At 36.7% G+C, this 21,939-nt stretch overlaps 1 protein-coding gene across 15 annotated transcripts in view; it reads right to left on the reverse strand.

Moving 5' to 3' along the window:
* Window positions 1-21,939, reverse strand: part of MATR3 (matrin 3) — a 48,974-nt gene that overhangs the window by 12,179 nt on the left and 14,856 nt on the right. For 3 of the 15 annotated variants that reach the window (XM_081134972.1, XM_081134967.1, XM_081134968.1), the window contains 5 exons: window positions 6,832-7,919; window positions 1,977-2,038; window positions 1,046-1,087; window positions 620-732; window positions 325-377 (listed from right to left, as the gene is read on the reverse strand). In XM_081134972.1, coding sequence (XP_080991098.1) covers window positions 325-377; window positions 620-732; window positions 1,046-1,087; window positions 1,977-2,038; window positions 6,832-7,743 — 1,182 coding nt within the window. In that variant the 5' untranslated portion in view covers window positions 7,744-7,919. Of the gene's footprint in view, window positions 1-324; window positions 378-619; window positions 733-1,045; window positions 1,088-1,976; window positions 2,039-6,831; window positions 7,920-19,213; window positions 19,586-21,939 lie in introns of those variants that run through there. The other 12 variants (XM_081134964.1, XM_081134963.1, XM_081134960.1 and 9 more) reach the window with 11 other exon arrangements.

Raw genomic sequence — 21,939 nt, forward strand, 5'->3', positions numbered from 1 at the left:
ACTGAAATGTCAGTGGGAGGTAGGGTAGACATTTTCTCAAAGTTTCAGAAAATAATCTCTGCAATGATTTTTAAATTGAATACTGTAAACATTAATGGATAAGCAAAGTTCTTAAGATGCTGATTCAAAGTGAGCTCTCTTGACTATGGGCATATTAAAATTTAAGTTTTAGTTCTTATCAAAGTCACAGAAAAGCCTGGTGGCTTTCAAACTATAGCAGTCTTCCGATAAAAAGGACTATGACACAAATTCAGTTAGCAAGGATTCAAGTCAAATCACATTCATAAAACAGCACACAGTAAAAGCAACAGCTGTGTTACTGACCACTCTGCCTTTTTGCATGTGTCTTGGTCCTTGCAGGTTCCCATTTCCAGCACCTTTATGGGGGCAAAAGTACTTTTTTCAGTCTTGTAATAAATATACGTGTTATAACAGGCTACTTCAACTGAAAAAAATGAACAACTTTCAAACACTAAAAAGATTACAAATATATGAGTACCATGTCTTTTCATACAATGTTATTTCTGAATAACAGTTTAATGAGCTTTCTTTTGTCCATAATCAGTTTATTTTTATGGTGAAAGCTCTTAGGGAATGATAACATGAATTTCATAATCACCCAGATTTCCTCTTGGTCCAACTGCTGGTCCCCCAAGATGAAATGAGGGAGGTGGTGGCCCCAGAATTCCTGGTGCTGGGTTTGTAGATTGCTGCAACATGAACGGATCACCCCTAGTAATGTGAAGACATAAAATATAAGCATGGTAAAGGTGTCCATCAGAAATAATTAAGATTTATTGTTAAAACAGCCCTTGTATAACTATGATTCCAATCTTTGGGGAGGCATTTATGTGTGACGCAACTAGGGAAAAATGTTAATAGTAATAAAAAATTACTACATAAAATAATTTCTAAGAATTCTTTCACCCACAGTGACTTTGCCTTCATAGTCAATAAAAAATATTCAGAAAATATTTTGAAAATTTAACCTGAATTCCTTACATTGATCTCCTTTACAAACAATAGCTTAAAAATTTTAACTTACATTGTGTGTCCTGTATCATTGTCAGGATTCCATTCTGGATAGCTTTAAAAAGACCAGAAAATTAACTTTAAAATAAAACTGTCCTTTTCACAAAACAGCCTTGTTTGGCCTTTAAAATAGAGAGTACTTATTAGTAAAGTTATACGAGAGTCTAAAGTATTAAAAATATTACAGTTTAAAACATGTCATACATAGATATTTCCCAAAGAAAAATTTTAAAACTCAAAATTAACACAAATTAACGAAAATAAACTTGTTCTGTACTGCTTGAAATGTAGGTAATGTTGAATTTAATTTTTTTTCCATATTTGCTAAGTATTAAGCAAGAAAACAACTGCATGAGGAATTAGAAATATGAGCTATATAGGGAAACAAGGACCAATCACAGGCTTTCCTTCCCCAATAAAGTACTAAAGAGCACACTAGAAAGGACAGCCCCAACAAAGGTAGGCATATGTGAAAACTGCAACCTCAAGTGAACAATAAGTATTGTGTATGCTGTTTAGGCAGAGATTCTTCATGAATTCAATTTCACTCTAGTTTAAACTCAGAAACAAAGTAAGGTATTCCCAAACCAAAATATATATTCTGAAGGTTTCTGCTTAGCAACTAATTTGTAACTTCTAACAATTTTCCCATTTTGGTATATTCAATATTTTTAAAGCATGTATTACTGTTACTGAAAATATTCTATGTATCAAAAGCTATCTTTAAATATATTAAAAATTCTCTCAATTTGTATAAAAAGACCAATGTTTATTTACCCTAGAAATAATATTAAGTAACAAAATACCACTATCCCTGATCTAAACATTGCCTGGACAGTATCAACTATGCAGTAGTAACAAGTAAATGACCATCTCCCCAAAACCAATCAATGCCTGTTTCGATTCACGAATAAGGATGCTTTAAAGGTATTTCAAACTCCTACATTTCAAGAAGCAGCTGGCATCGACGACTGTGACTTGCTCCATTGATATGTTGACTCCACTCCTGCAGCAAAGTAAATTAGTAGAATTAACAAAAATAAAGTTAAAATACTTTCATTTGAACCATTCAAATTCTAGGATGTTAATCTATATGCAATATGATAGGCTGCACAAACACCTGCGCATTCACTAATCACTATGAATTTAAAACCTCCTCTTTGAATCCTTATATCTTGATCCTGCCCTCAAATACGCCATGCACACTCTTGGAAAAACTGGATAACTTGGTTAACATACTAACAGACTTGACAGGGAAAAGATATAGAGTTAATAAAGATCAAGAATAGTAACTGACCTTGAGATCAGCTAGACACAATTAATTTCTGCTACAGACCAAACTAAATTGTTGTCATATATTAGAATTGTTTTTGTGGTACTCTAAATATGACAAAATATCCACCCTTATATCTACTTTTCTAGAAAATATACATTTTAAATGTGAACAATTAGTTAAAAATATAAGCTTTAATTTCATTCAGCCTTTGAGGTGTAATCCACATATACTACAAATATAAAAAGCTAAGATGATTCGACAGGAATGGCCTTTCTAGAACATGCTCCCCATTTATCCAAAACCTAAGCTCCCACTGTATTTCCCAAAAATAAAGAAGCAAATTTCAATGCCTATTTCCAACTTTGAGGGAGGGAAACTGCATTCAGTCAATATTTGCTCCTTTGTCATTATTTTCAACTTAAAGGGGTTAACTTTTTTCTATTTTATGCAAATAAGTGTTTTCTTTAGTTAAAAAAATATATAAATGATTAATGTTTTAAGTAATATAAGAAAGTGTTGTTAGGAAAAGTAGGTTCTGCTGCCACACTGCCTGGGTTCCATTTCCAAGGTGTCACTTGCTAAATGTGAACCCCTGGTACAAGATAAATTCACTGTAATTCCATGTTCTCCTATGGTTTTATAAAAAGTAAATAAACAAAGGTAAACTGCTTATTGCCAGGCACATAGAAAGTGCTCAGAAAGTGAACTATTATTACATTGCTTATACAAGCTATCTTGTTTTACAATTCCTGCTTTATGAGTATTGTTTCACAAATTTCCACAAAATGAAGCAACAACGTTTGTAACATCCACACTACCTAATTCAATTATATTTGGAATATAAAACATGATCCAGCAATGTTTTTAAAAAGGGTCTAACTTAGAGCTGAATTAAAACAAGGAACCAACTTACAAGAGATCATTTTTTGAAAAGTTTGATATGTATTTTAGAAACGGGATCCTAATTTTAAAAGATGATTTATATTACAAGTTTACATACATTCCTATGCCGTAACAGAATTAACTAAAATTCCATGAGAGAACCAAGATGGAATACATCCCAACAGAATGGCACTTCTTAGAACTTAAAGAGCTACCTCTCAAATCCAGATAGTCTTTTGAAAATAATGGCTATTAACGAAAGAATTCAAAGAGATTTCTCCAGGTGGCTCTACAACTAGATATTTGAGATATAAAAAGGTTTTACTTGCAAAGCAACAGACCATTGACTTGGAGGCCACTTTTAAAATGGCTGTAAGCAAGAGGCACCATACGTGAAGTTGATAACATTCAGAAGAGGGATTAAACAAATAATTTAGAATTTTCTAAACTAAAAATATTTTATAAAATATCTTTGAAAAGTAGTGTGTTGGGAGAGGAGTTGTTATCCTAGTAAGGAATGCTTCTAATTCATAGGAGATGAAAAGGGCATCTAGTTGAACAGAAATTATTTATACCCAATACCCCATGCCCTTTAAAGGTTCAAAGTTATGCTGATCTTTCAAAGTACTCAAGTACTAGAAAGAAGGCCAAGATGAAAGAATCAATTACAAACCTCCACAAGCCCACCCATTACTAACCTGCACTACCACCTCTGATCTTTTACTGTTTAAGGTGAGAATTAAGAGCCATTGGGTTTTTAAAATACCTATATCCTTGGATTCTACATTGAGGTAACTCTCACATCAGATTAATAAAGAGTAAGGATTCACTTAATAAAGAATAAGGATTCACTTTTTGAATTCAGAAGTTCTGCAGGAAAACTAAGTTAATAAAGAAAGGATAATTTGGAGAATCACTTTTGGAATGGCAGAATAAAGAATAACAAAAGGGCTTCTAGAATAATACTAAAAGGAAAAATATGAACTCAAGTGACAAGACAGCGAAAGGGCAGTTTTCTTTAAGTGAAAGGAATTTGAGGTTGTGTAGAAAAGCAACTTGACGTCCTAAAATGACCTAGAAAGAAAGAAAAGCAACACCATCACTGAAAGTCACTTAAAATATCAAAAATAATGATGACAAATTAGATGATGTTTTTCACCTAAGTTTCTTATTTCATATTAGGAAGTTTTGATCATGTACGTTATTTAACGTTACCACCAAGTGAAAAGAACAGATTTTCCAAGTTATGCAGCAATACCAGAGAGCAGGATTAAATGTTTAAAAAAACTTTCATTTTCTGCTTTCACCACAGGAATTTTCTCTAAAGCCATTGTTTCTACATCAGCTATCAAATGAGTAAGGACGACTGTGCTTAATGTGAAAATTTAATTATTTCTTTCAATAATGCAGGTACCCAGAAAACATCAGCTATGTTAAGGAAACTAGAATACATTGAGAATCCAGGTGGTTATACTTCTTAAAATTGATCCAATTTACAAATATAAATTTTGTAAATCAAACGGCCTCTAAACTAGTTCTTAAATATCCAATATTGTCAGAAAACCAAAACTAGCTAGGGCCTAAGTATTTCTACAGGTTAAAAGTACCTCTTGCACTAGAGTTAGGGTATCTTACTCTTGAACCCAAAGTTTCACCAAATATTTTTAAACTGTTCTTTTGTTAATTTAGACCCCCTTTACTATTATTTGTTAATATTACTGTTCAGGAACTAGAAGGTAGCAAAATTTGGAGAAAAATAATCATATATATAAAATAGAAACTTTTCACTGATTCAAGTCCTCCTTGTGGTTTCCTTTACTCAACTGATTTTCTATGTGGAAGCAACAAGGTTAAATTACTGCTCAAAGTCAGGAGGCGACTTCTAACAACAGGTTTTGACTTATGACTCCAGTAACAAAGATTTTAAGTCCCTTATAATCACTTTCATTTGAGACATGTAACTAGTGATTTTCCTTGGACTTTAGAGATCCTACTTGAAAACATTGGCCAATATTGCCATTACTGAAAAAAGGCAAGAAGTAACAAAAATATTTTGTGCCACCAAAGTTTAACTGTCACCAGACCTAGAACCTGCAGTTTAGTACTGAACAAAAACTACATTTCATGATATAATATACTTGAAAAAGGAAAACAGCAAAATCGCCTACCAAACAAAATTTCCTAATTTCTAAGAGTTTGGAGTTCTATATTTTAAATGAAAAGTAATCTATGAATTTAAATTTGGCATTTAATGTTTATTTTGGTATACACTGAAGATTAAAATATTTCTTGTTGGTGTATTTAAATTATATATTAATTCAAAAGGTTTTTGTAATAAATAAATACATATTAAGAATTACTTTTTAGAAACATTTTTCAAAGTACTCTGTCAATTCAAATGTAAGTCTCTTCTCTTAATTATCTGAGACAAAAATACTGAGATCCAAACATAGAATATTAAAAACAGAATCTCTAATAATCTATGACTTAGTTTACTCAAAAATCAATACTAAAAAATGCATTTAAAAGCAACAGTTATGAAAATGACCTTTCCATATGTTTCTGTAAATAAAAAACCCCATGTAACAGTAACCATAAATTTCATGGCAGCAACATATTCCAGTTAAATAGAATTAACTATACACCACATCAGGAAAAACGGGTGGTCATGTTGACTTTTAAGTCGACTGCACTGTATATTGAGGGGGGAAAAATCAGAGAACGAGTAAAATCTAAACACTGAAAGAGAAAGGACAACGTATTTAAAAAGGCATTTTGAAAAAGTTCCCATTTTGCCAGATGTGATACTTAAAGCACAGGAGAATCGATACACATCCATATATATATATATGTATATATATTTTGTTTTTGCTCAAATGACTATACCAGAAATCTAAGCCTAAGTCAGAAAAAGAATATGCTTATGAGGAGCACAGAGCAGGATACTGCAGTAATTGATTTTTCCAAGTCTCTAAAGGGATAGATGCAATATGGGATAATAAAAAGTGAGTTTTGAAGTATGTTTAAGAAAGTTGTGGAAAAGGAGAAAAAAAATGATGAAAAATTTCAGTCATAGTATGAGAGTTTGTGTTAAAGGGAAATTAAAAAAGGAAGAATGAACTAATCTAAAATATAAAACATACTGAAACAAACACCAGGGCTCTACATTAACTCTTTCCCTGTAGCCACAGATAAGGAAAAAAAGAGAATTATTCAAGAATCCATCTTTACTACATACAAATCAGCAATCAAGACAGATGGAGAGCTAAAATCTAGCATCCTGAATGGCAGAGCACATTGACTGCAAAAAAAATAAAAAATACTTAAAACAATTCAACAAAGCAGACAAAAAACTGCTTAAATATGATTAAGAAGAATATACTGATGCCAAAAACCAACAAGATCCCAGTGGATGACAGCTTTGTGGCCAGAAGTAATCTAGGTAGATTGTATTAATGTAAAGCCCTGGTTTAAAATGCTCAAAAAACAATTACCTTCCAAATAAAGTGTTCTCAAAAGTATAAAAATTCTTGATCAACTCAGTGTCACCAGACTACAGAATTAGAGTAAAAGATATAGGTAAATACAGAATAGACACTACAATGTAAAAGAAATTAGAAGCATCTGTTGTATTAACTCACCTTATTAGAATGAACTGGCAAATCACATATAGAGCACAGATGGGGATAACCCTTCGGAAAGAGTCCATGGAAGTCTTCAATATTGCTACTTGGAGGAGCGCCCCTCTTTTTCTCAAAGAGAGATCTCTCTTGTAAGGGGCCAGGACCACGTCCCATTCTCTCATACTCACTGTCAAATTTATGATAGTTATGCGAGGTCTCACCAAAAAAAGAATCATCCCTACACCTTTCTCCATCTCTTAATCTGTCATCTTCATAATCCATTCTGTCATAATAACCAGATTCTTGAGAACGACTTCCATGGTCATAATCAAGCACTGGGTTGAGACTAGGACCACGATCATCAAAACTATCTCTTCTAAAGTGCCTTTTTTCTTCCCAATCATCCCTAGGTACTCTGTATGGTGGCTCCCGTGTAGCAGATCTGCCATCTCTACCATAACTCAATGTAGGGCCTTCTTCAGTTCTCCTCCTTTTAAGTTGTAGAAGGATTTGGGGCAAATTCTCAGGAGTAATCTTGTCCTCTGGATAACGACTCAGTTCATCTAAGTCTCTAGCAGACAGACCAAAGCTGGCCAAAATGTTACTGGCCTGGTCTGTATCTCCACGGTGTTGAGAAGACAAAGGGAGTGGACCTCTACTTCCAATGTTAAATATAGACTGCAAATTATGGGAAGAAGTACTAGCAGAAGACAGTGCACTATGAGCTCCTTGTTGATTCAATGAAGAACTCATTCCAAGATTCATTAAACTAGCAAGGCGTGCAGTACCCTGGTTCATCCTTCCAAGAGATGCTGGCATACTTAAAGACTGGGTAGCAGCAGCAAGAAGGCCTATTCCTGCTGCAGACAGGTCACGCCCATGACCCTGTGCGTCCCTACCGAGAGATGACTGCTGGAATGACTTGGACATTGTAGAACTATCTCTTGTCTAGTTTATAGATTAAAAAAAAATTTTTTTTTAAGATGGCCAAAAAGAAAACTCAAACTAGAAAACTAGGTTAACTGTGCTTCAAAAATGGTAACGCCAAGAAAAAGGATCAATAAGGACTGTAGAATCTTCTTCAAGCTGAGAACCAGCAGACAACTCTGTAGAAAAATAAGCAATTTTAGTCATAAATCCCTTTAAGTAGATGCCGTTTTTTAAAGAAAAAAACTTATGCATCATGTTGATTAAAAAAAAAAACATTTAAGATCTCAAACTTACAAGGAATTTATTATATATTTTAAAACAGATTCCAGATGTATGCAGAGCCTGCATATAGATATTTAAAAAGTAATCTTTCATGCTACACTTTAACTATTAAAGGGAATTTCATACTAAATTTAAAAACATTTCAATTGAAGGGTTAGATAGATGTCTGAGCACATCAAAATTTCAGTAAAAATATAGATGGGTTTCTTCTTTCAGAAGAATAAAAATACACCCTATAGTATGATGCTTAAGTTCCAGGAGAAGACTAAAAACAAACAAAAACCAATGTCAACAAGTCAAAGATGAATCAGTTGTATTCTGCTTTAGAAAATGAGACCTATTATAACTATCAGAAAGAACCAAGTAAAATCACAAGTAAATGAAGTTTAGGTGTCAAGTACCTAGTATAAGACCTAAGACCACAATAGCTGAGACCTTTATGCAGCAAAATCAATTTGAGGTGAAGACAGATGTGAAGAAATTAAGTGACTTCCTACAGTTCAAGGATTTCTGCACAAATATAAGCCATATAACTAACTGCCTTCTTACTGTCCACCCTATGGTCAGGCAGTACTTATTTCATTTCTAATCTTTTAGGGTAAGAATTAAGTATGGTCAGTACAGAAATAAGAGACCTCCCAAGAAAAAAATCCCAAATACAGGAAGTGTAGGTGATTTAAAGAAGTGAAACTCCCCAAGTTAGCATCCACCAACACTCATTTAGTACTCAGGGCTTCAGCACCTGAGTTCAACCTCTAGAGTTCAAAACAAGTAAAAATGAAAACAAGATCTTGCTTGCATAGATTTCTGGAAACTTTTCACAAGAATAGTCATAATCATCTGGAAAATTTAAATTCTGAATATGATCACCCAAGATGTGTTTCTGGATGAAATTATTTTCATTTTCTTTCTTAAATTGTCATTTTACCTCAGAAACAGTCATGTAAGAAATTGCAAAGTATTAACGTACGATTCTCATATTACTTAAGTGATGTACATAACAAATGTCCTTGATAAAACACTTTTTTATGATCACAACTACAGACATTTTAATTGTTTGCTATGGAATTCTATTTGGAGGCTTTGTTCAGTTCAGTTTTATATTTTTGATCATACATACACCTAAGCACTGGTAGTGCAATACATTAAACTTTATTACAGTAAAAACCAGGCAATATTCAATAGTTACAAGTTATTATGGAACCAATCCCACCAATAACAGAATAAAGCAAAGAAACACTGGATAAATACAGTGTTAAAGGAAATACTTTTTTTAAAAGGTTATAGGCAGGACTGTGTTTTACAAAAAGATGTAAAAAAGTTAAAAAGACACAGAAAAATCTATCAGAGGTGACTAGAATTACAGATTTTTTTGCACACACCAAGAAAGATGAATTTGAGAAAAGACACCAAAGAAACTAGTTCTGGATGAGATCCACTATATAAACTACTTAGGCTTTAAGATAAGATTAATAAAAATAAAGACAGAGTAAGTGGACTTTTTTGGATGAAAGTTTCTTTGATATGTCTTATAAATGCCATAGAGAGGCAGTTGAAATACTGTGTAAAAATATTGGTAGGGCCCTCTAAATTTTCATGTATACTTTATTGCAAAAGATCAAAACTTTTAGAGGGTTTTTCAAAATCAGTATTTCAAAGTATAAAGGTTATTATTAATTGCAGTTTTGCTCTTCATGTTATAGGTAAATCTTTGTATTATCAAAAAGCCATTTTAAAAAAACCTATTATTTTCCCTCAGGGAAATTATTCAATAGTATTATGATCATGTGTAAAATTTTTAAATTCATCGTATTTTAAGAAAATGGTTGTTGGATTAGAGACCTCAATTATTTTTCTTTGTAAGGTTCAATGAAAACAATGGATCTGCGAAAAGAAAGGTTAAGAGAAGGTAAAAGATAACCTTAAGACAAAACAGAAAATGGATGTCAGAAAAAGGGCAAGACAAACAACGTAAATCCCATGACAACTGACTATTTCATTAAGAATAACCTTAATATTTTTGACTCAGAGTTTCAACTTAAATACATCCCCACACAAAGACATGATAGTATTACTGAAAAGGAACTTAAGTCAGACCATTAAAACACAAACAAAATTCTTCATTTTTTTTTTATTAGAGCAAAGAAATTGAGAGAAACCAGACTTGACAACACCGTTTAAAGAACTCTTACGAAAACAATTCCTTTAGTATCTTAGGTCAATGGTAAACATAAGCCATTTAAAGGCTCACTTAAACAAGACCTGCCTATTAAAGATAGCACAATACTAAGATGTTTACTAAATTACTAGAGATTTTTAAAAGATTTGCTTCTTTTACTGTAGGTTCCCTCCCATAATCATAAAACTGCTTTTTCACAGTATATCATATTAGAGGTTACTAAAGTTTGAAAATAGTTCCTTGGAGAGAATTCTAAAATGTAATGTCAAAATCTAATTTACCCATTTAAAATCTTTATATAATAAAAAATGGCCATCAGTGCAGAACCTTTCACTTCCCCAAAAGAAAGTATCTCCACCCCTAAATCAGGAAAACTTTCTTTTTTACTCATTTTTATAGAAAATTCTATTACATAATTAACCTAGAACTTAAAGTTAATGACCTAATTGTAAATGCTACTAAATGTTAGCTTCATGTTCAACATCTGAACAATTATTATCTGTACATATAGTTAAGAATTAAGTTTCTGTTTATAATATTCAATCCCCCCACTCCATGAGTCTGATATTCTTTACTGGATTTATTTTCACCTCCAATTAAAAGAAGTGGAGCCCTGGCCGGTTCCGCTCAGTGGTTACAGCCTCCGCCTGAGGACTGAAGGATTCCGGATTCGACTGTGGTACCTCAGTTGCAGGCTAGTTCCCTGGCCTAGTCAGGATGGGTGCAGAGGCAACCAATCGATGTGTTTCTCACATTGACATTTCTCTCTCTCCCTTCCACTCTCTGAAAAAGCAATGGAAAAAATATCCTTGGGTGAGGATTAAAAAAAAAAAAAAAAAGTGGAATACTAAAATATTTCAGAAAATACTAAATATTTCAGAAAACAAAGTTTAACACACTCAGAAAATTCATGAAGCAAATGGTTGTTCCATATCTAGATATCCTCCTATATAAAATGAAGATTACCTGTTAAGTTCTATTATTCATTCCTTCAGAGGGCTATTTATTTAGCAGAATTACTAAAATAAGTATATACAGACTTTAGTTCTTCAAAAGATATTATAGAAAAATCTTCAGCTTCTAAATTCAAAATTTAAAAATGCTGTGTTTTAAAGGTATCTACTACCATATGGATCTTTGGCTATGCTCTTAATTGTGTGAATTACTTCATTAAAACAACTAATCTTAAGATGACAGAACCATAAAACTTGTAGATACACTCAGGAAAAGACACCTTCATGCTGACATTATTTTAACCCTTCATCTCACATAAAAACTTAACAAGCAACAGCCAGAAAACTGTATTTTCTTAGCATATTTTCCCTTTCTGAATTAAAAACACAAAGTATGCAAGAAAATTTCAGATTTCCCAAATGTTCTATTAAAGTCAAACATCCTTGTGATTTGTTAACTTATTCTTGTGAAAATACGCTAAATATGTTTAAGGTAGCAACTAACAATACCAATACAGTAAAAATGCCCTAACCATGTTACCAATAGATGGGAAGGATACCTCACTATTAGTAATTTCAAAGCAGCATCACTTTGGCCGTAGTTGGGTGGCTCAGTTAATGGGAGTGTTGTCCCCTACACCAAAGGTTGTAGGCTTGATCCCTGATTGGGGTGCATACAAGAGGCAACCGATTGATGTTTCTCTCTCTCTCTCTCAAATCAATAAACATATCCTCAGGTAAAGATTAAAAAAAAACCCACATCATTTGGAAAGGTAGCTGCTCAACTTTTGTCAATTACCAAAATAAATAAATAAAATAAAAACAAGCAGATTCCTGAGGTCAGAACTTTTACTCATTTCCAGGTAAAGTACAGAGTTAGGCCCTGGCCAGGCAGCTCAGTTAGAGTGTCACCCCAATATGTCAAGATTGTGGGTTCGATCCTCTCAGGAAACATACAAGAAGTAACCAATAAATGCGTAAGTGGGTGGAACAACAAATCTATGCTTCTTTCTCAAATCAATTTTTTTAAAATCTGTAAATTCCTTGTATCCATGAGAGAACTATTGCATCTACTAGAAACGGTGCCTAGAACTTTGCATAAAGTACAGGTTTAGGTTAATTATTCCGTTATTTAAAGCTTTCTCATTTATTATTTTTATAATGGTTTTATAAATAATTTATCAACATAGTTTCCATTTTATTTATTTATATTTTTGGCTGATCCTTACCTTAAGATATATTTTTTCCATTGACTTTTAGAGAGAGTGGAAGGAAAGGAGGGCGGGGGGGAGGGGTGGGACAGAACGGACGACGACGACACACATCTATGTGAGAGACATCGACTGGGTACCTCCCGCATGCCCCAACTGGTGTCAGGAATAGCACCTGCAACCCACGCACATGCCCTTAACCGAGAATCAAACCCAACACCCTTTGGTGCTCAGGCTAACACTAACCACTGAGCAACGCTGGCCAAGGCAACATGATTTCCACTTTAAAGTGTTAGTAAATTTTCATTTTAATATTAGTTTACATCACGTCTTTTCTCAATATGTTTTGTAAATTTTACTTCATTTAGGAGCTGTTTGTTGTTTTTTCCTAAATCCTCACCCAAGGATATTTTTTTCATTGCTTTTCACAGAGTGAAGGGAGAAAGAAACATCGATTGGTTGCCTCCTGCACACACCCAGACCAGGGCTGGGGATGGAGCCTGCAACGAGGTACGTGCTCCTGGCCAGAATTGAACCCGGGACCCTTTAGTCCGCAGGCCGACACACTAACCACTGAGCCAAACCTGCTAGGGCAGGGTTTGATTTTTTAAATGATTATATCTGAGGAAATATTTAACTTTTTATATAGGGCTTGAGCTACTTTAAAACCTTATACTTTAATGGTTTTTTTGTTTTTTTTTTTTAAATATATCTTTATTGATTTCAGAGAGAGGGAGAGAGAAACATCAATGATGAGAGTATCATTGACTGGCTGCCTCCTGCACGCCCCCCTTGCTGGGGATCGAGCCCGCAACCCAGGCATGTGCCCTGACCGGGAATCAAATCCTGATCGCCTGGATCCTAGGTTGACGCTCAACTGCTGAGCCATACCCTGCCGGGCTAATGTCTATTCCTCAGTGTCAATTTCATCTCACTGTTGTATGCCTATGTAGCGCCAGAAAGGCTAAGAAACAAATATTAGTATTTTTTAAGTGCTTTAAGACTATTGCTTTTAATCCACCTTACAGACCTGGATTCAACTTCTAGCCCACTTCTTGATTCTTAGGCTAAGGATAAAAGTGTTGCAAAGTTCCTTCAGCTGCTAAAATAGAAAACATGTTAATCAGTAGAAAGGATTCCCATTCAGACTTGAAATATTTTTCTTCTTAGCTTTAAATTTTTTTCCCAGTGTCTTTCAATTAGACATTAAATATTTTCAGATTAAAGCCAAGAAAGGAAACTAATAAACCTATACTATAGGATAGAAAGTTATCCCATTTACCAGCCAACTTTGACTCTATATTTGAACTGATACTAACTTGGCTTACTCTTTTCTCTACTTATAAATAGCGAAATTAGTGATTTGCATCCAAGCACCATTCTGCACCCTTAAGATTTTTCCCTGTACACACTTTACGTTCTTGCCTTCCACAAACACTTGTACACCTTTTTGATTTGGTATATACTGCAGTATAGATTTTTGGAGCCCAAACTGCCTCGACTTAAATCCTGGTTCTATTAAAGAATAGCTGTGTGACCCTAGGCAAATTACTTGTTTCCCATATGTAAAATGGGAATAAAAATACCTATTTCATTAAGGCTGTTAAGAGTTAATAAATTAGCCTACATAAAACACCTAGCTAGAATGGTGTCTGGCACATTCTAAGCACACACAGTACTCATTTATGGAATCTGATTCTTAAAACTAAGGAGAAAACAAACTTTATAGAGACTCAAGAACTGACCCAGATATATGAAGAACTTATAGACCTTTCACTTGTACTATAACTTTTTTTAAAAAAGATTTTTAAATTGATTTTTAGAAAGAAAGGGAGAGGGGGAGAGGAAGTCGATGTGAGAGTCAAACATCAGCCACCTCCTACACACCCCTGGGGATCCAGCCTGCAACCCAGGCATGTGCCCTGACAGAAATCTGATCGGGCATCCTTTGGTACATGGGACGATACCCAACAACTGAGCCACACTGGCCAGGGCATACTTTTACTGTACCGTTATGTCCCATCTATTTCTATCAAAGCCAGAATTCATATTTGAACTTTGTTACTAAAGTCAGCTTAAAAGACGAGATTTAAAGGTAATAACCTAGACAAATAAAATTGAAGAACAGAAGTGGATTCTAGTGAAAGCAGACAAATTAAACCTCTACCTTCTTCATTCTATATTGCCAGTCTACCTTAAAATTACCTTTTCATTCTCCAGAACAAAGTCCTTACCTCTCTATTACCTCTGCCATAACCTTACTGGAGAGACCAGTACTCTTGCTTTCAGATGGACTCCTCGTACCCATCTACGTTCAGCTTCCAACATAAACTTCCTAAAATGTCACTCATTATTACACTCTACTGCTTTAAAAACATACATCTTACTACTTACCACATGAAGCCCACACTATGGTTTTCAATGACTTTCATATATTGGTTGCATCCTATTTATCTAAATCCACTTTCCACCATTCACCAACACCTTATGAGAGAGGAGAGGTCATTTTATGAGCAGTTACAGAGGCTGCTCAGGACCTGTGCAAATTATTAGCTGAAATGTCCCTCTCTTCTCATTTAATACTGATAAGGCTCAGAACCTCCACGTTATATAATGCATTTATATACAAACCAGTGTATACAAATATTCAAGTTTAGAAACAACATTAACAAGACTTTAGATACCTTTACCTACCAATTTCCAATGCAGTCCCTTGTTTTTAAATTTTACTTTATATCTTAAAAGTTATTTTCACATTAATTTTAAGAAATTGGCTTAATATGTATTGTTACCTGCTTTTAGAAACTGCTATTTACACGAATTAAACATACATTTTCACTGCAATATAGATACTATTATGGTACATATACTTAAGCTGTTTCCAATTTCTTGCCTTATCAAGAATGCTAGCCCACCTGGGCATATCTCAGCAGTTGAGCATTAATCGAACTATGATCCAGGAGATTGCAGTTCGATTCCCCAAGGCACATGCCCTGGTTGTGGGCTCAGTCCTCAGTGGGGGGTGTACAGGAGGCAGCCAATCAATGACTGTCACCATTGATGTTTCTCTCTCTCTCTCTCTCTCTGAAATCAATAAAGATATATTAAAAAAAAAAGAATGCTATGAATATTTTTGGTGTCTCATGATGCTTAAGTATAAAACCAAACCATGGTGCTTTTCCAGAATATCACAGCCTATACAAGGGTACAGTTAAGCATTAAAATTGTTCTGATTTTTACTTCACACCTCACAGCAAGAATATTTTAAGTACAAATGTTTGTATTTATTTGATACTGCTGTTTCTTTCCCAACCACTGCCTGCTCAAAGGCTTGACTTTAGAATTTCACACTTGGTATAGGTTCTCCTATGAGTTACTTTACCAAAGGAAAATATTATCAACTGATTACTTTCCATAACTTCTGCATTTACTGCCTGCCCACTATGACATCTACATAGATGGTCTTTACTTTCCTTTTTGCTCTTCTTACCCAGCAATATATCCAACAGCAGTAGCTGGGAAGAACACTCAATCCCCACTACAAGCAACCTTCTTTGTCTCCCTACTAACCAAATTCTGCCTTAAGATATGTAATATATATATATATATGTCAACAACCACAGGCTAATTGGGACTCTAGATCAAGGGAATGTCAGAGATATGCCCTTTAAAAAACTTCCCAGAAAAAAGCAAGTATTTTACATCAATTAGGCTTTAAACTTTAGCTTTTTAAAAATTTTAATAGATCCAGTGAGAAGGCCCACTGCATAGCTAAGAATTAAAAGAGCAAAACTACCTGTCTACAACCCTTCCACAACACCCCACAAAGAACTCAGCATAGTCTATCCCAAAGCCAGTCAAGTACACTCAGAACACATCGCCACAAGTGTGAGATGCTTAACGCATCTAACGAAACAAGGTATATAAAAACAAAGTACTTATTTTACTTTTTTCTTAAATTGATTTTAGCCCAGCTGGGCACGGCTCAGGCTTGAGCGTGGAGCTAGGATCCAGGAGATCGGGGTTCGATTCCCGGTGAGGGCACATGCCCGGGTTGTGGACTGCAGCCAACCAATGACTCTCTCATCGATGTTTCTATCTCCCCCCCCCCCCCCGAAAATCAATAAAGACATACTTTTTTTAAAAAACTGATTTTTGATAGGAAGGGAGAGAGAGATCGATCGGTTGCCACTCCTGCAGGCACCTTGACCAGAGATCAAACCTGTGACCTTAGGTAGCTCTGACCTGGAATGGAACTCTCGACCTCCTGGTACATGGGATGATGCTCCAATCAACCTAGTCACACTGGCCAGGGCAGAAACAAAGTACTTTTATATGAAAGATGTGCTAGGAACATCTAATAAACCAATATACAATTCTTTGGTTTTGCTCATTCTTAAAATAGTTATTGACTACAGTTAATACTGTAACCTAATGAGCATTAGTCTCAGTAAGAGCAAACTTAATATTTTAAAATAAGAATGTCTTCAGATTCCAATGTTTGTCTACACACAATAACCAGAGTATTTTGCACAACAAGCACTACTTTTAGTCACTTTTGAAAACTACACTTCAGACTTCAAGAAGCTGCCTCACATCTAGCAATTACCCTCAAAAAACGAGGATCCTAAAAAACACCACAAAATTCTGGTCTTTTAAGCAGTTCTAAATTTACCAAAAAATGATCCCCCCCCCCCCCAATTACAAAAGTAAATATAATTTCTTGTGGAAATTTCAGAAAAAGATGGGGAAGGAAATGCAAATCAGAGCTAACATTTTGGGGTATATTTCTGTTTTTATGCTTATTTACACATTCCTTTAACAACGATGAAATAGTAAATTTGGCACTAGAAGAGTTTTAATATATTTTCTCCCTTTCTAATAAATACCATATTCCATTATGACTTTCCCATCATAACTCTCTTAAAACATTGCTCTAAATAGCTGTATAGATTCGCATCTGATGGCCACACTATCATTAGCAGATCTCCAAATGTTGAATCTTTTAGATTTTAATATACTTAATAACTGAGATTAACATCTATGTACATAAATCTATAATATATCTGAGCTTTAATCTTCTATAAAATTATGGATCTGAACATTTTATTTCTAAAATTATGTAATACATTTCCTTTGCATTCCTCAGTTGTTCAAGTTTGTTTAGTTATCATTAACTGACTTGTATTATTTAGCGTTTACACTTCCCTAAAAGCATTAGTAAAATTAGTATGTTTGAAGAAAGATTCCTTTAGCATACAATATTCAGATTAAGGGTGGTTAAATCCTTCTGAATTCAAAATGCTAGGCAAAAGCAAACCCACTTACACATAGCTGATAAGAGAGATATGTAAAGATAATAAAGAGAAGAATTCCTCCCTGTATAAAGTATATACTAATATTACAAGCATATAATGTTAAATGCAAAGGAAGAAATGTAAATTTAAAAAATTTAAAGCACTTCAATACAAACATCTTCTAGCTAAAGATCGATTTTCCAAACGTTACATAACCAACTAGAAAAATCTTCATGTAGTACTTCAATTGTGTTTAATTTCGAGTTTGAAAAAACACAGTTAAGTGGAAAGGCACACCACAGAGCTTTTTTGCAACAAAAATCTGCCTTCCTGATTAAAACAATACTAATGTTGAAAAAATTATGTCAATAAGACTGTACAGGTGACTAACCATTGCGTTTTTAAAAGAAATTTTACTTTGAACATTTAAGCCTCATATTATTTTTGCCCGTAGAGTACAACTGTTTAAATTTACCTGGGAGAAAACCGTATCTTACAATTAAAAAACCTTAAACCAAGCTCTGTTCAACAAGCAAAACGCAGCATCAATACAACATCTCATGACTACGACCTAGGAAATCAACGACTCTCACATTACTCCAGCGCACTTCAAAGACTAGAAATTTCGGAATCGCCATAACCGTTCTAGAAATATCTGGCTGGAAAATTTTAATTCCTCCAATAGGAATATTCCACAGAATAGGGCCACAGAACAGTATAAACACCTAGAAAATATTCCTCCAGGGTAGATGGGAAAAGTCCCTGTAGAACACAGAACATCGCAGTGCTAGCAATGAAAAGAACAACGATGCGACTACACCACGGTACTCCAAACCCTTTGTCTGGAAACCGGAAGGTCCCACACTACACGATCCTCTCTAGGGAACCTAGACTGGTATTTTAATAAAGGGAAAAGGAATGTGAGGTGACCCTCTAAACCAGAACAAATCTCCTGCCTCGCAGCGTACTGTAGATGGCTTTATCCACGACCCAATACGAAAAACAAGCGTTAACGTTTCATTTTTTCGGCCATTTTTAAGCGATTGGGGGTGGGGATGAATTGTTTCTGAGGTCCGGCTAAAATAGCGCGCGCATGTGTGTGTGGGCGGGGGACAGGGGAATCTTAGGGGGCGCTATGAAGCGATGGGCGAGGAGCAGAGCCAAGGCCGTGACATCCAAGAAAGCAACGCGGCTCAAACCGCCAAGCCTTTCAATCTGCGAAATCCTCCATCTTGAGGCAATTTTCTGGCGCAAGGGGGGGAAAAAATGAAGCAAACATGTGGAACTGGTGCTATCCAAGGACTTCCCCATCTTAACTATCCTTCCCAAACGGCAGGCCCCCTATGGACAGTCGGTCCCTCAGGCCTCTAGTGCTCCTCCCTTCTCAGCGAAGCAGCTAGCGTGTAACGGGCTCGTCGTCCCGCCCCCGCCCACAGAGAGACCAGGACGCGGGAAGCTCGGACGATTGGCTGCCCTCGGCGACCCCCGACTCTCCCACCGCACCCCCGGCCCGTGGCTGGCCGCGTGTCTCCCTCTGGGACCGCTCACCTCAGCCGCCCGAGGAGGCTGGTTGCGCCGCCACTGCGCTCCTAACATGGCGGCCGCCGATGAGGCGGCTCACATACGCAGCGCGGAGGGAGGCAGAGCGGACGAGCGGGAGCGAGCAAGAAAGGCGCGCCGCCGGCTCCCCACAGCCCCAGTCGCGGTTGCTGCCTCCTCCCGGCGGACGCGGAGAGCCCCCGGCCACCCCACCCGATTCTTACCCGCTTCACGCCTACCTTAAGGAAAGGGAGAGGGAAAAGGAGAGGTACCTCTCTCCTAGCGAGCGGGACGCGGAGGATCCCACAATCCTCCGCAGCAACGGCGCTGCTAAGAGGTGGCAGCCGCAGCAGCCGCCAAAGAACTCACTCTCGCGAGAGAGCTTGCCCCCACCCACCTCGGGTCTTTCTGCACGCGCCAGGCCCCTCCCCCTCCCCAGCGCGAGCACCACGCTCGGGCCCTGGGCGGCTGCCGTTGTTCTCTAATCCGCGATCCCGCCTGTGGCGGGAAATAGGGAAGCAGCTGCAGAGTACCGGTTCGAGTCCCATTCCTCCCCCCAAAAAACTTTTTCCAAACCCCTGAACTGCCTGATGTAGAATTTAAATAGGGTATGTGTTAGAAGCGAGTCGCGGGGAGTCCCTGGTTTAGACCCGAAGTCTACCGTCTCCCGCTAATCTGATTATTCGCGGAGGAATGGTAGGAAGCGCCAGGAAGGAGGAGCCAGTACCATTTTGGCTGGTTTTTAATCTCAGGAATTATGTGCAGGAGGGTCATTGAGGCGTAAACCAGCGAATCTATCCCACCGAAAAGACCACCACCACCATTTGGAGAATTTGACTAAGTGTAAAACATGTTTGAGCAAAGTAGCACGTGTGAAAACACCGGAGGTGGACTTTGATAAATTGCAAAAATCAGACTGGAAGAAATGCCCATTTCCCTGAGGTTGCAAATGCAAATACAGAGGGACCAGGTGTGTTCTGAAGTCTGACATAAATCAGTCCTGATTAATAGCACTCAAAATTTTAAAACTTTGAGCGTGCTGGGTCAGATTCCCATCTTTGAAAAATTATTCTGGGTCCACTGAAGACAGCGGAGGGGCATCTATGGAGAAGACTAGAGACAGGTAGAAAACGAGATGATTTAGGACAAAAGCAGCTAGTCCTATTAATTTACTTGGATATGGAAGATGAGTGAGAAGTGTCATGGATGGATAACAACTCTAGGGTTAGCAGTGCTATTAAGGGGCACTGGAAGATGTTTCAGCTGGGGAAACAACAGGCAAGTTGAATCTGGCATCAACTTTTTTTTTTTAATCCTCACCAGAGGATATTTTTTCCATTGCTTTTCAGAGAGTGGAAGGGGGAGAGACAAACATCTATGTTCGATTGGTTGCCTCCTGCACTCCCCCCGGGCCCAGGGGATGAGCCTGCAACCGCGGTGGGTGCCCGTGTCCGACATGGAACGCGGGGCAGCTTCAGTCCGCCCGCGGATGCTCTTACCACTGAGCAAAACCAGCTAGGGCATGGCATCAATTTTTAAAGACAGGACTGGTATTTGTGGGTCTTGAGCTGGGGGAAAAAGGTGTGCGTTCGTGGCAAATTCAACTTGATATAAATGAAGCAATGAGAGTTGATAGTGTGGTGAATAGAGGCCTTAGGACCAAGCCTTAAAAAACTAACCAGGTGGAGTTGAATGGCAAAGGAGAGAGTTGGGGTTGGGGTGGAAGAATGGAATAAAAAAGATTTGGTGAAAGACAGGAGGCACAGAACTTGTGCTGTATTGACAGCCAAAGTACCTTTTATTTTATTTGAGAGAGAAAAACATTGGGGGGGGGGGGAGTGACACACGCTTCAACCACTGACCTACCTAGCCAGGGCAACAGCTAAAAGTACTTAAAGGTCAAAAGGATCAACAGTGTCAAATGCTATCAAGGTCAAAACTAAGACTAAAACCATCTACAAGATTTAGCAACATGGGCATCATTGTCAAAGTTGAGTTGCTTCCAGTGAAGTGGGAAAAATCAGACGAGGTGCTGAGTATATGGGAAGCAGGAAGATGAAAACTACCCAATGCAGAAAAGGTTTGCCATTGAGGGAGGTTTTTTGTTTTACTATGGGAAATTTTGAGCACAATTATGTTGGCAAAAAGGGTATCTTAGGTACAGATTGGTTGGAAAAAACAGAAGAAAAGGGATAATTCATAATGGATGCTCCTAAAAGAATGGAATTGGAAAAAGACATGCCTTTACTTTAACAGATGTAAAGAGGATGGTGCGAGTTTTCACTAGGTTTGAAGACATGGGAATTATAGTTCGGTGACTTCAATTTTCTGTGACTAAGTCACCTGTTGAGAGGTCTAGAGTTGTACTAGGGAAATTTTTAGGTAACCATTGTAGAGTAGAACTACAATCCCACATCTCCATGATTTTCTACAGGTTTTAAAAAGGCATTTCATGGCCTGTGGCTCCCCTGAATAAATGATGTGTACGCCCACACTACATAGCTTTGGAATGAAATTTGGGGGATCCTAATTCTCCAGTGCATCTTGGGTCTTCCACTCAAAACCAGATATGCTTTCTACTCTGAGGCTTTTGATTCCAACTTATCTTGGCTAGGACTTCCCTTTATGTTGTCCCCAGTTCTTAGATGGCACACGCTCTGCTCCTCCAGAGACAGAAACATACACTTACTCATGCTTTTATATAAGGCTGTAATGCCATCTGGTGATTGTAAAAA

The sequence above is a fragment of the Miniopterus schreibersii genome (genome assembly GCF_964146895.1).
Source record: "Miniopterus schreibersii genome assembly, chromosome: 4".
Lineage (NCBI taxonomy): Eukaryota > Metazoa > Chordata > Mammalia > Chiroptera > Miniopteridae > Miniopterus > Miniopterus schreibersii.